General features: G+C 36.3%; 1 protein-coding gene across 1 annotated transcript; it reads left to right on the top strand.

Annotated features, from left to right (window-relative positions):
- Positions 1-6898: 6898 nt before the first annotated feature.
- Positions 6899-9799, top strand: LOC110601419. Its single transcript, XM_043958909.1, has 2 exons — positions 6899-8100; positions 9588-9799. The coding sequence occupies exons 1-2, from the start codon at positions 7068-7070 to the stop codon at positions 9611-9613; spliced, it is 1059 nt and encodes a 352-aa protein (XP_043814844.1). The 5' UTR covers positions 6899-7067; the 3' UTR covers positions 9614-9799.
- The last annotated feature ends 5339 nt before the right edge of the window (positions 9800-15138 follow it).

The raw sequence follows: 15138 nt of genomic DNA, 5'->3' as shown, positions 1-15138 counted from the left end.
GCATGAATCTTGTTCTAGACCTTAGTGAGATAGGTGACCGGGCTCCAAAATGACCCCGGCACCACAAAATCGGCTGAGATGATGAAGCGACAGTAAGGCCAAAGTGCCTGAATCTTATTCCAGACCTCAGTGAGGTAGGTGGCCGGACTCAAAAATGACCCCGGCGCCACAAAACTGGCTAAGATGATGAAGCGACAGTAAGGCCAAAGTGCCTGAATCTTGTTCCAGACCTCAGTGAGGTAGGTGACCGAGCTCAAAAATGACCCCGGCGCCATAAAACCGATTGAGATGATGAAGCGACAGTAAGGCCAAAGTGCCTGAATCTTGTTCCAGACCTCAGTGAGGTAGGTGACTGAGCTCCAAAATGACTCCGGCACCACAAAACCGGCTGAGATAATGAAGCGACAGTAAGGCCGAAAGTGCCTGAACCTTGTTTCAGACCTCAGTGAGATAGGTGACCGGGCTCCAAAATGACCCCGGCACCACAAAACCGGTTGAGATGATGAAGCGACAGTAAGGCCGAAAGTGCCTGAATCTTGTTCCAAACCTCAGTGAGGTAGGTGACCGGGCTAAAAAATGACCCCGACGCCACAAAATCGGCTGAGATGATGAAGCGACAGTAAGGTCAAAGTGCCTGAATCTTATTCCAGACCTCAGTGAGATAGGTGACCGGGCTCAAAAATGACCCCAGCGCCACAAAACCGGCTGAGATGATGAAGCGACAGTAAGGCCAAAGTGTCTAAATCTTGTCTAAAGTCAAAAAGGTTCGAACTCCGAGCAAATCCAAACAATCGAGAAGGAACAAAGCAGGCCTGAAAAGGGATGAAACCCGAGCTGAAATACATAGGTCCGAGCTCGGAGGAACCAAGCAAGGGAAGAACCAAACTCACGAAAGCTAAAGTGACAAAATGGAAGTCACGAATTTCCTCTAACCTAAAAAGCAAGAAGAAATCTAAGGCATAAGTAGGCGAGCAAGGCCCCGACCCCAATTCCACTTCACACGAAGCCAAAAGCGAAACCAAGAAGACAAGCTGATCACCCTAAAAAGGTACATGGCCCAACTCACTTTGATTATATAAAAATTATATACCCAATCTCAAGTCACCAACGAGTCAAAGAAATAAAAAACAAAAATGACTTTGCAAGATTAGAAGAACTCATAAGTTAAAAGTTTAGTCAACCACTGAAATTTTAGCCCGGATTAAATCAAGGGTGAGAAGGCGGACAACAAGGCTGGTCAGTCCAGTACGACTGAATTCTTTAGTATAGTTAATTCTTTGAAATTTGCCAAGTGGGCGTATAGTTTAACAACTTTATCCTTAAGGTTAATAAGACCAGAAAAAGCTTATAGGCAGGAAAAACAAATTTTGCCTTCAATAGATTAAGCTGCCCAGAAAAACCAGCAAAACAAACAAGGGCAAAAACAATCCAAGTATAAGTAGGAGATAGATTCCATTAAATAAGAGAAAGTAAATTACAAAATTGTTCAATCGTCTAAAATTATGGGAGGAAAGATCATCCTTAAAGGACTTACATCAGTGACCACATCATTATTATCGCCTACACTACTGTCCTTTGGCCGCTCTGACCCTCCAGCACCTACAAAAGGCACTATCTCCCCCCCTTGGAGCCTAATATCTTCTCCCTAGGACTCGGCTTCCTCTCCTTGAGGTCTGGCACCGCTTTCTTCAGTACCGCCGCTCTCTCTCTCGTCTCCTCCCTCGGGCTCAGCATCCCCTTCGAGGGGTCCAGTGGCAGTGCAGGAAGCCCCCTTGGGCAGAGGGTTGTCATCCACCCCATAGACAACCTCCTCGCCGTCTGAATCCACTTCTTGAGCTCGGAGTTGACCTAGTGGGGTGGAGGGGCATCCCTGGCTTCTCTCAGGCCTCAATTAAACCTAGAGGCAAACATGCAAAAGCCCCTATTCTAGATCTCATGTTTCAGCTCATCAGAGGCTTTATATTCCGCAATAAGCGCCTCACAGGCCTCCTCTATCTTGGCTTTCAGCTCAGGGGAGTCCTTATACTGTTGAAGACGATCTTCACAGGCCTGCTCAATCTCAGTTTTCAGCTCCAATGAGCCCTTATATTCTTGTAAACTCCTCTGGCAGGCCTAATCAATCTCTGCTCTCAGCTCGGCAGACCCCTTATACTCTTGGAGGCGCTCCTCACAAGCCAACTGGACCCTGTCCTCAGCAAGCTTGGCGTCCTCCAGCAGGGCTGAGCATCTCTTTTCCAAGGCCTTAACCTCTTGGCAAAGTTGTTGATTTTGAAGCTTTGATTGCTCTGCTGCCATAGTCAGGTCCTTAATGTTCTCGGCACGTTTGCCCAGCTCCTGCTTGAGAACGACCATTCGAGCCAGGGCTTCATCCCTCTGAGCCATTACAATATCATAGCGGATTTGAGCTCCATCGTACTCAGCCTTCAACGCCTCATACTGATGCCATACCTCAGTTCTCTGGCCCACTGCCTCGTCCCTCTCCCTCCGGGCTTCTTCTAGGGAGGACAGCTGCTCTAACACCTCGTTACGGTGAACCTCCGCTGCAGCTGCCCTCTTGTCAGCCCTCTTGAGAGCATCAAGGGTATAAGACAGCTCCTCCCGAAGAATCTTCAGATGCTCCTGGGCTGCGGCAAGATGACCCCAGGCATCACTAGATGCAGCCAGGTTCTCCTCATGGCGTGCCTCCTCAATCTGGCGGTCCACCGTGCTCCGGAGAGACTCGTCACGGGCGTCTACCTCCATAAAGAGGCCCATCACCTAACACAAAGAGAAAACTATTAAAATAAAAGACAATAAAAAACCAAATGAAAACCCAAAATTAAAGAGGACAACTTACCATGAGGAGCATCTCCCTGATTGTATCTCCGAGCTCCCCCCGAGTCTGAGACCGGAACGCCACTTGCTTTCGAGTAGAGCTGGCCAAAAGACCAGTGAGAGCAAGCAAGCGAGGGTCTGAAGCCTCAGTGACCCCGCCAAACATTCGCCCCCTTAATATCTCCACAACAACACTCATTGGGGATTGATGGGTGATATCCTTTGCGTTCAAAATCGCGTTGTCAGGGGCAGACAGCAGAGGCACCACGGGAGTTTTCTCCTTCTCGAGGGGAGGCAGAGCTAGAGCGGGCTGCTTAGAAGCCTGAGACCTCTTGGGAGCAGGAGCTGCAGCAGGAGCATCAGAGGGAGGGGCTCGCTTGCCAGCAACCCCTTTAGGAGCAACAGCATCACCAGCGGCGACCTCCTGGAGACGAGAAGCAGCAGGGGCTGGTCTGAACTTGGCATCACCTTTTGAAATGTCCCCACTAGTGGGCGCTGCCTCATCCTCCATGACGGGAGCAACCTTGCTCGCCAAGGCAATTGCGCCTCCATCCCCGGTCACCACACCCTCAATGGGGATAGCCTCAGCACCCTGTGATAGAGCATCTGTGGAAGCAGGAGTGACCCCGGCTCCTGCAGGCAGCACGACCTCGGATTGTTCCCTGATAACTGAGAGCTCTGGTGAGGTCAGAGCTTAAGACTGCCTAGACTTAGAAGCTGCAAGAGGTCGAGAGGCAGTCCTGGGCTTGCTGTGACCAGGAGGCTTGGAAGTCCTCGAGTGTGGGCCTTTGGAGCTCGGCCTAGGGAGGCGAGAGGAAGCTGGGGCAGGAGGAGGAGGACTTGTCCTATCCGCCGACCTGGAGGAGATGACACGAGCCACCTCCTGAGCAGCATCGCTCACCGATCTCCCAGCTCGGAAAGCATCCAGGGCAGCTTGCATACTCTCCCGAGACAGGGTAAAATTCTTGGGGGGCTTGATCTTGTCCATAGAAGCGTCGGAGGCTGCAAAGACCCAAAGCCAAAATGAGTTAGGAAGATGTTCAAGGAAAAATCGAAAAGAGAAAAAACAAAACAGTTAAACGAAGCAAGATACCTGCATTCCTGTAGTCTTGAAGACTGGATACAAACATGCACTTTTCGACATCATACTTCCGTTCCACAGAAGTCAGTCGAAGGTAGCCGACCTGTTTAGAGAGGCTCAATTGGGGGAGGTCGTTGCAGCCTAGAGGGACGTCCTCCTAAGAGAGGTCTACCTCCCAAGACAGTCCGGAGTCCTTTTTCAGCTCTACCACTGCGAACCCCTCTACCCAGCCTTTGATGGAGTCTTTGTGATCCGAGAAAATTGACAACCCACCGCGATGGGCAAAATAGTAAAAGCCCTGACTCGCTCTGACTAACCTAAAGAAGGTAACATACAGACGCGCCGTGGGAGTGAACTCCCAGCTCAGGCAAACAGACTCAAAGGAACACATGAACAAAATGGAATTAGGAGCCAGCATCCGAGGGTTATCCCGAAATACCAGAAAACCTCAATGAAAAAATGGGAGAAGGGAAAAGTTAGACCATACTCCCGTTGTTTGACAAAGAAGACCAAACTACGGTCTTTCTGAGGGTCAATTAAACCGGAAGGAGGAGGATCGGGAAGAACGATTCTCTCGTTATGATAAGGAGCCCGGATATGGAAAAGAGGGGTATCCAGATACTCCCGGGAAAAGAAATTCCTAAGGGTGGAAGAAGTAACACTAGACTCTTGATTAATGACATCAGGAAGCTTGGGGCTATCCATGGTGAAGTAAGAAGCGTACCTTGAGAATGAAGGGGGCAAAAAGACAGAGCAGGCGAAACGCACAGAGAGCAGAGAAAGATGAGAGTTCTGTGAAAGATGAGAAAATTCGAATTTGAAACAGTGAAGTGAAGAAGAGACGTTTCAATAAGGGCAGCCCTCGGGTCGCGCGGTCATAATGGGTTCTCGGTATTTACCCCCTCATCATTCATGTAACAACTGATGAGAAGGTAAAGAGGCAATTGATGACCGCTGGGTTTCGCCACCCTGGTGTAAGGTCGAGCCCACAACGACAGAGCCAGCTCAGGACTCATGAAGCCCCACGAGTGAGATGGCCCAGCCCATTCGGTCTTGAGGTCGGGCTTTTCTCAGATTCAGTCTCTTCATCCAGAGCCCGGCCTTGAGACTTAGCAAGAAAGGAGCCACCGGCCTAGCCCCCAAGCAATCCAGTTCACACGCGTGCTAAAGGGAGAATTAAATGGCCATTTAGCATGGCGCAGATGCCTGATCCTTCCATACGTACGTATCTGTGTAGCAGAGACAAGTGGTCCAATAATAGGTAGATTGTTAGACGTTACTAGCAGACAAGAGGAAAAGAATAAAAGGGGAATGACACCCTCCTCTCAGATCAAACTTACTCAACTGTTGTAAAACCTTATTTTTCTGGATTTTAGAATATCAAATTGTATTCATCAATGATTTACAATCCCCTTTTATTATAATATTTTGAAACATTTGCATATAAGGCATTTGCATATAAGGCTCTCAATACTTAATGGATCAGTATGGAATGGAAAGTTGTGATCGCGAACCACTACCACCACAAAAAAATAGGCTATCAGTGACGGATTTAGCGACGGAAATTACTTCCGTCGGAAAAAAAAATTTAGCGACGGAATTAGCGACGGATCAGCGACGAACACTAAAGCTTTATATTTCTGACGGATTTGCGACGGATTAGCGACGGATTTTTAAAATATTAGCGACGGAATTTATTCCGTCGCTAATCCGTCAGAAAATGCAAAAAAATATTTAAAAACCTAATCCATCTCTTTCGGGACTCTTTTTTATTTCAGCCACCATTTTCCTCTCCTCTCTTCTCCTCTCTTCTCCTTATCGCTCCATCCTTCTTCTTGCCACCGTCGCCGTCGCCGCCTCCGTCGCCGCCGCCACTGTCGTTCCCGGGCTATCGCGCGTTGCTGCGCCTCTCTGTAGCTGTTGCTGTTGCCGCGGCTGTGCCGCCATTGCTGGAGCTGCCACCGCTGCCGCCACCACCGTTGCCACTCACCGCCATTGCAACTGCCGATCGTCGCCACTCCATGTAAGTTATTGAAGGAATGATTGGTTGATCCTAATGTATGCTTGTTATACTAATTTTTAATTTTATATTAATTATTAAAATAATAATTTTGAAAAATATTAGGTGATTACTTAGCCATTGAGTTTGATGGGTTTATTGCTTAATTGTTTGTTTTTATATTTTTTATTTATTTATTTGGGGTTTTGAGATTACATGATTATTATGTTACTAATTTTTATAAATTATGAAATATATATTATAATATGTTAAAAATAATGTGAAAATAAATTCATTAGTTATAAAAAAAAAAATAATGTGAAATTATGAAATATAGCTTGTGCAGCAGCAAGCTTGCTGCTGCCTTGCTTGTGCAGCAGCAAGCATGCTGCTGCCTTGCTTGTGCAGCAGCAAGCTAGCTGCTGCACAAGCAAGGCAGCAGCTTGCTGCTGCACAAGCAAGGCAAGCTGCTGCGCAGCAGCTGCTGTGCAGCACAGCAGCTTGCTGCTGCGCAGCAGCTGCTGCTGTGCTGCAGCAGCTGCTGTGCAGCAGCTGCTGCACAGCAGCTTGCTGCCTTTTAAAAAATGACCTTTTAAAAAATATATATATATTTTTAATTTTAAGAGAATAAGTCATTTTATAAATTTCAAAATAATAATAATAATAATATATAATTTTATTAATATATATATGTATTGTTAAATTGATTACTTTATGTGCCTTTATTCAACTTTTCTTTGATATGTATTGTTAAATTGATTAGTGTGTTTGATTTGTTAAATTAGTATATAATTAAAGTTGAATTTGTTTATATTTCAGAATATATTTATCATGTCGGTAGATCGTAGATGGATGTATGAGCGACTAGATGAAAATGGCTTTCTTAATTCTGAATTTGAGATTGGGGTGGAGACATTTCTAAACTTTGCCTATGCACAAGTACAGTTTATATGCCAAGATAAAATTCGTTGTCCATGTTCTAAGTGTCAGAATAGGAAATTTCTGAATAGGCAAGATGTTACTTATCACCTTTGCAAAAGTGGATTTGTTGGAGGATATACTAAGTGGATTGCGCATGGTGAATCTATCACTCATGAAATAAATTCTGAACAACTTGAGGAACAATCTACTGATTATCTTGCTACAACCAACAATGTCAATGATTATAGAAGCATGGTCATGGAAGCAATGGATATAAATTATGGTACAGTTGGAGTTGGTAGTTCTGAAATGGGCAATCGAACCATGGAGCCGAACTTAGAAGTTTCAAAATTCTATGAATTATTACATGGTGCGGATGTGCCATTATGGGAAGGCTGCAATTATCATACCAAGTTATCTGCTGTATCTCAATTGCTGAACTTAATGTCAGAATTTCACATTAGTCATAGTTGTTTTAATAAGTTTATGGGAACGGTAAAAAGTATGCTACCAGAAGGAAACCTCTTACCAGATAATTTTTATAATACGAAGAAGATGATGTCCACTCTAGGCCTTGGTTATACAAAAATCGATGTTTGTGTAAACAATTGTATGTTGTACTTTCAAGAAAATATCGACAGAACATCATGTACAATATATGGTCACCCTCGATATAAACCAATACAATCATTTATGGGGCGACGAAAAAAGAGACCATTTAAAGTGTTGCGATATCTACCTTTGATTCCTAGACTCCAAAGACTTTTTATGTCATCCAAAACTGCTCTGCATATGGTTTGGCATGCTTCTAACCAACATGTAGATGGTAGTATGGTGCATCCTGTTGATAGTGAGGCATGGAAACATTTTGATCGCACCCACTCTTGGTTTGCATCTGATCCAAGAAATGTTCGGCTTGGATTATGTACTGATGGATTCAATCCTTTTGGGCAACGGTCTAAACCGTATTCTTGTTGGCCCGTAATTGTTGTAGTTTACAATTTACCTCCATGGATGGCAATGAAAAAACCTTACATATTTCTGAATATGGTAATTCCAGGTCCTAAAAGCCCTGGAAAAAGCTTGGATGTTTTTTTGAGGCCTTTGATTGATGAGCTGAAATTGTTGTGGCATGAAGGAGTTTGGACTCATGATGCTAATTCTAACCAAAACTTTCAAATGAAAGCAGCATTGTTATGGACAATAAGTGATTTTCCTGCATATGGTATGTTATCTGGATGGAGCACACATGGTAGAATGTCATGTCCATATTGTATGGAAAATAGTAAGGCCTTTATACTTCAGCATGGTGGGAAGCCATCTTTTTTTGATTGTCATCGTCAATTCCTTCCTATTAACCATCCATATCGAAGACAGAAAGATAAATTTAGAAAAGGTTTCATAGAAAAAACTCCTCCACCTTCTCGTATGGCAGGTGATGTTATACAACATCGGGTTAATTTGTTGAGTGATGTTGTGTTTGGAACAACTGCTGGCAAGCAAACAATACCAGGGTTTGGAGTACAGCATAACTGGGTGAAAAAGAGTATATTTTGGGAGCTTCCATATTGGCAATCAAATTTACTTCGACATAATTTGGATGTTATGCATATAGAGAAGAATGTATTTGATAACATATTCTACACAGTTATGGATGTGAATGGCAAATCAAAGGACAATATCAAGGCAAGACAAGATTTGAAAGTCTATTGCAATCGTCCCGAGTTAGAATTGTTGTATAATAATGGTAAAGTGTACAAACCTAAAGCCACTTATTCTTTGAATAAAGAACAGAAACGGTCAATTTGTCAATGGCTTAAGGATTTGAGGTTGCCTGACGGTTATGCTTCGAACATTGCTCAGTCTGTTAGTGTGAATGATTGTAAATTTTATGGATTAAAAAGCCATGATTGCCACATATTGATGCAAAGACTGATACCAATTGCATTTCGTGACATTTCGTGACAAAGACTGATACATAGTGGTGTATGGGTCAAAGGAAGTTGTTATAATGAATATGAAAGTGATTACTATGGCTTGCTGAATGAGGTATTAGAATTAGAGTACTTTGGAGAGAAAAACAAGATAATCCTTTTCAAGTGTGAATGGTTTGACACTAATAGAGGGGTAAGGGTCCATCCTCAACATGGTCTTGTGGAAATCAATGTCAAATTAAGGCTAGCATCATCTGATCCATTTATTTTAGCTCAACAAGCTCATCAAGTTTGCTATATTAAATATCTTAAAATCAATAAAGTCAGAGTTGACTGGTGTGCGGTTTTCAAAACCAAAGCTAGGAGCACTTACAATATTGGACCTTCCATGGTTAACAACAATTCAAATGAGCAAAACTCCAATGATGTTGCTTATCAAGAGGATGATGTCTCAAGACCTCAAGAAATTGTACCAACAACCGAACTTGATGATCCCACAATGTTACTTGATTCAAGTAGTATGGTTGAGGTGGATGTTAATGAATTGCAACAAGTGCAACAACCACTTGAAGTGGTGGAAGATGAAGATGAGGATGTAGAGGAAGAGGAAGAGGGAGAGGATGAAGAAGAGGAAGAAGACACTGAAGAGTCAGATGACGATTTAGAAGTTGATGGTATTGATAGTGATGATGATGTCAACTTAGAAGATGATTCTGAATGATACATTGTAAAGTATATCATATTTTTATATATATTCATAGACTTAATATTTGATTATTATTTTTTCTATTGTTTGTCTTTATTGTTAATTAAAATTAATGGACAATTATTTTTTCAGATGCCTCGAAGAGCAGTATCATCTAGAGGTAGAGGACATAGCCAGCAGCTCTCTATGAATGAAACAAATAATCCAACTGCAGATTGTACTTCTCTATCAGATGATTCAACAAATTCATAGATTAGTTTTTAGTTTTATGAACATTGTTAAGTATTATTCATTTATTTTAAATTTTATGACGATTGTTAAGTATTATTATGAACATTGTTAAATATTATGGATTTATTTTATATATTCTGAATATTGTTAAGTATTATGAACATTACTTATAATTATTATGAATGATATTTGATTTATATTCAATATGATTCTTAATTATAAATTATTTGATTATACAGGGAATATCTAAATAAAAACAGGGAACTATTTTTTGTGATTGAATTTTTAGCATATTAGCGACGGATTAGCGACGGATTTGTGAGAATTTTTTTTTAAATTGTGTCAATATTTCCGACGGATTTCCGACGGAAAATTTCCGTCGCTAATTATTTCCGACGGATTAGCGACGGAATGTTCATCGGATGAATTGGAATTTCCGACGGATTTAGCGACAAAAGTTTTTCGTCGCTAGATTTTTCCGACTGAATTTTCCGTCGGAAAACCGTCGGAAATTTTTCCGACGGAGTTAAAATCCGTCGGAAATCCGTCGCTAATATTTCCGACGGAATTGCAATCCGTCGGAAAAAATTAGCGACATGACTTTAAGCGACGGACTTGAGTCCGTCGCAAATCCGTCGCTGAAAGTTTCAGCGACGGATTTTTTACTTTCAGCGACGGAAAAATCCGTCACTGATACCCTGTTTTTTTGTAGTGTACTACTGTGATCCATTTGTTTGACTTTTTAATAATAATTTAGAAATAAATTTGAATAAAAAATAAAATTAATATTTTTAATATAATTCAAGGTCTATTTAATAATATTAAATATTTTAATAATTAACAGCAATTATGATAGTCACCAGACAAAAATGAAAAAATATAGTTTTTCATAATCTGTCCCCTTAAAATTTAAATATTAATTAAAATTTTAAATATTATTGTAGAAGTCATTGCCTAACGAGGCTTAAGTGTTCAATTTATGCAATTGACATCGCTCAATTTGTACAGCCAACATGTGAGGGAATTAGACTTCGGTTAAAAGGATGAATTTTTATTTTTAAACTATACAACAGAGTAAAATGATTAAAATTTATTACTTGAACGGCCATTAAAAAGTCAAGTAAAATCATTATTTATAAAGATTTGAGTGTGAGTCGCGCTCTCTTCAGTTAATTTAATTTTATTTAATTTTATTTATAAATATTTGAGTGTTATTTTCTTCTTATTATTTTTTATAAAATTTAAAGAAAAAATAAAATAAACTTATAAAAAAATAAAGGAGAAAAAATAAAATTTTTCTCTCCTAAAGTTATCTAATATGGTGCTAGAAAATAGGATGAAGATATTAATTTTTATAATAAATTTTCTTAATTTTTATTATTAATTTTTTACTTTTACTATTATTTTTAAAGATAATGGAGATAATTAATCATAAAACTTAATAATATATATACTCATGCTATTTGAATAACAAACATAAACAAAGTATAACTGACAGTTTAATCCAAATTAGAATATGAATGATATTTATTAAAATAAATAAAAAACCAAAATACTATATAAAATTACAATATAAATGGAAAGTAAGAATTATAAAGGTAAAAAAATAAGTAACTGTAATCCATAAAAGGGAATAAAAATCAGCAACAAGTAATATTTCCATATATAAAAAATATTATTTAATTATTTTAGGCATAAAAAATAATTAATGGGAAATTTAAGAAAAAAAAATATATAAATACCCATTTGCATGACTCATTCATCATTGTGCCAAGCAACAAATTAATTTAATTTTAGAAATGGTTGGGCTTTCCTTCAAGCATTTCTTAGTTCTTCTCCTTGTTTTCTCAGGTATTTATTAGTCACGTTCTGCACTCTCTTTTTTATTTTTTAATAATGAAGATTGGAGATAGAAAATATAAAATTTAAAATCTTTCAGATTTATTTAGATATATTTATTATCGGACTAAGTCTGTAAATGTATTCTACACTCATTTTGAATTTATTAAACGTTAAAAAATATAAAAAATATTTTACTAAAAATATTTTTTCTTAATAAATTAAGCTATTTGAAGTTAAATATATTTTAATATATTTAAATATTAATTTTTACAGAATTTTTTAATTTTTAGCATTTTTGACTGATGTAATTGTTATTTTAAGTAATACAGGTGAATTAATAGTATACCAAACAGAAGGGAAACTATGCAACGACACACTGAAACCCCTGCCTGGAAGTGGTGGAAAGTGTGTGATTTATGGTTGTCTGATACTCTGTGACACGTTCCATAAAGGATCTCTTGCTGAGTGTGTCAATGTCAGTGCAGGAAGTCGTTGTGTTTGTACTTGGCAGTGTTAATTACCCAATAATTAATTCTCAATAAGAAGCAAGTCTTCACTTGCCATTTTCTTCAATTATTATTTATATTTTAAATTTATTATAAATCGATTCTAAATAAGAATTATTGAAACGCACCGTTTTGCTAGTTATGTTTATTTGTGGAAAGTTCATGTTTGGAATCCCTGGTCAAGTTTTAGAATTCAGTATTAAGTGTCAAAGGGACATTTAAAAAGAACTGAAAATTATTCAAAAGAAAAAAGAAAAAAGATTTTGCTTTTGACGCAGTGATGGCAAACCCGTTATTGAAAAAAAAAACAAAACTAAAATTAGATTTAGAAAATTAAATTAATTCAATAGAATTATACGAGCACTGAACAAAAATAAAATTAACATGATTATACCATGAAGAATAATTATTTATATTATTAATTCTTATATAATGCTTTTAACTTATTTATATTATTAATTCTTATACAAAATAAGATAAAAATATTAATAATAAAATATATTCAAACATATATTAGATTAGATAATATATTTTTTTTTATCAATAATATAAAAATAACATAATATTTTATCCATTAACAAGTTTATCAATGTTTAGGAGTCACGAATTGATAATCGGATCGATTCAGTTTAAAATGAATAAATTAAAAATTAAAATTTTAATATAAGTAAAAATTAATTTGAATTAAATCAATAGATTTCGAATCAATTTTATCGGTCGGATTTTAATGAATTTTTTATTTTTAATAAATTATTTTTAATATTTTAAAATTTAATCAAAATATTTTAACTTTAATTAATATAATTTTCTTATATTAAATAATATATCATTATCGTTAATCAATTCAGTTTTATCAATTTTTTTATTAAAATTAAACTGAATGTGGAAAAAAAAACTAAACTTTTAAATTAAAATTTAAAAAATTAAAATCTTACCTTTCACAATAAATTATTAATATAAATTTAATTTTAATGTTATAATAAAAATAATTTTATTAATTCCTCTGTCCTATAATATGTATTGAAAAATTAATATTTATTAAATTTTAATAATAAATTAGTAATGGAGCGTTAGGAGGAGGGTGTATTAACAAATACAATATAAATTTTATTACTTTAATTATTTTTGTTCACTTGCTGTGAAAAAAAAAAAAAAAGAAAGCCTATCTCTTTGGACTGAGAAATCTTTAAAGATAATGGAGATCTCTCTGTAGAATGTTATTTGAATAAAAATTATAATAAATTAAGATTAATATTTTAATCCAAATTAAAACAAGATTAAGATAAAAATGAACACTAAATTACCATATAAAACTTCAATATAAATGGAAAGTATGAATTAATTATTTAATTATTTTAACCACAAAAAAGAAATAATAGGAATTTTAAAAAATATATATAAACACCCATATTCATGACTTATTCATCATTGTGCCAAGAAAAAAAAATATTAATTAATTATATTTTAGAGATGGTTGAGTTCCCTTCAAGCATTTCTTAGTTCTTCTCCTCATTTTCTCAGGTATTTTTCAATGATTTAATTTCCTGCCTTTTTTTTTTCTTTAAACAGAAAAAGTAAATTGACTTATTCAATTTTTTTTGTTGGGCTATAATTTAAAATTCATCTAAAATTTAAAAATATTAAATTTTATTTTTTAATTCATATCAATTTTAAAATATTATAATATATTTTTTAAAATTAATAAACTAATTAATAAATTTTTTTATGCAGATACGCTGATGGCATACAAAGCAGAAGCTTACTAAAAGCTTTACCTGGAAGCAGTGGAAAGTGTATAAGCAAAATCATACTAAAAGCTTTACCTGGAAGCAGTGGAAAGTGTATTATTGGAGGTTGTGAGAAACCGTGGTTTATGACTTTGAGTTTGGAACGCTCTTATGCAGGTCTGCCTAGTGACTTCAAACCCAAGATCTAGCATGAAAGATAGGTCGGGTCGTCTGTGAGCCTAAGCCTAATAAGGATGAGGCCGACCCAAGAAGGAAACAGGAGGAGAAATGAGTAAACCTCAACATTTTGCAGCCCTATTCGCCTGAAAAAAATTAAATGGCTGTCTGACATAGGTATAGCAACTGACAGAGACAGACATCATTATAGTAGAGACCATTAGGGGCTACTGTAAACAAGAAAAAAAAAAGAAATAAATATTCATAAAAGGATCAAGTTTATACACATACAAAAATTTTATTTTATGAATCTCAAAACACCACAGAAAAATCTAATGTGTATTGAATCAGAACGTAGATGTATGTGTATTTGATCATGTTAACATTTCTACTCATTTCTCAGTTGCAATGTCAGTTTATCTCATCATTCCTCTGATAAAATTACTTTATTATTTATTATAATAACTATGCTTTTGCTTTTATGTTCATTGGTTTAATCAAAATCATAAACTCACAATCCCAATGCGGACAATCAATTCATAAATAAGATTATCGGATTCTTTTAATTTTAAAATTATAATTATTCACTCTCCATAATTTTAAAATAATAACTATTTCATCGTATATGTCATAAAAAGTTAAAATTTTTTAAAAATATAAATAAATTAATATGTTTTTAAAAATAAAAAATTCAAATAATTAATTTTACTCCCCGTGTTAATTTCAACTCAAAAATAATAATAACAACCACAACCACGATAACGAGTCTCGCAAACTCTTAAATCATTTATTTTATTATTCAAATCTTTTTATCTATGATTTATAAATTTTTTTTGAAATAGTAATTAGAAATTGAGAGAGTAAAATCTTAAATCTTTTAAATTTATTTAGATGCACTTATTACTAAATTAAATCTATACTCTATAATTTATAATCTTCAAATAGCGAAATTTTGATGACCCAAAATGTAATACCATACTAGTTTCCAATGCCAAATACTTGATTGTGGATAGATTTAATTTAATAATTATTTTATTTAAAATTAAAAATTTTAATTTTTTTAATTTAAATAATTTTACTTAAAATTAAAATTTGAAATAATTTTATAAAAATTTATTTGAGTAATTTTCCTACGAAATGAATAAGGTGAAACGAAGACATGAAAATTTAATAAATTAAAATAGAGTATTAAATGGGATA

This window comes from Manihot esculenta, chromosome 8 (genome assembly GCF_001659605.2).
Source record: "Manihot esculenta cultivar AM560-2 chromosome 8, M.esculenta_v8, whole genome shotgun sequence".
In the NCBI taxonomy this organism is placed as follows: Eukaryota; Viridiplantae; Streptophyta; class Magnoliopsida; order Malpighiales; family Euphorbiaceae; genus Manihot; species Manihot esculenta.
Note: the sequence above shows the minus strand (reverse complement) of the source record. Positions and strands in the feature narration are given on the sequence as shown.

Excerpts from the sequence above, each read along its gene's own strand:
- LOC110601419 (XM_043958909.1), top strand. The coding sequence starts at position 7,068 with ATGGTCATGGAAGCAATGGATATAAATTATGGTACAGTTGGAGTTGGT. Across the intron at positions 8,101-9,587 it reads TCCATATTGTATGGAAAATA|ATGCCTCGAAGAGCAGTATC; the intron begins GTAAGGCCTTTA and ends TTATTTTTTCAG.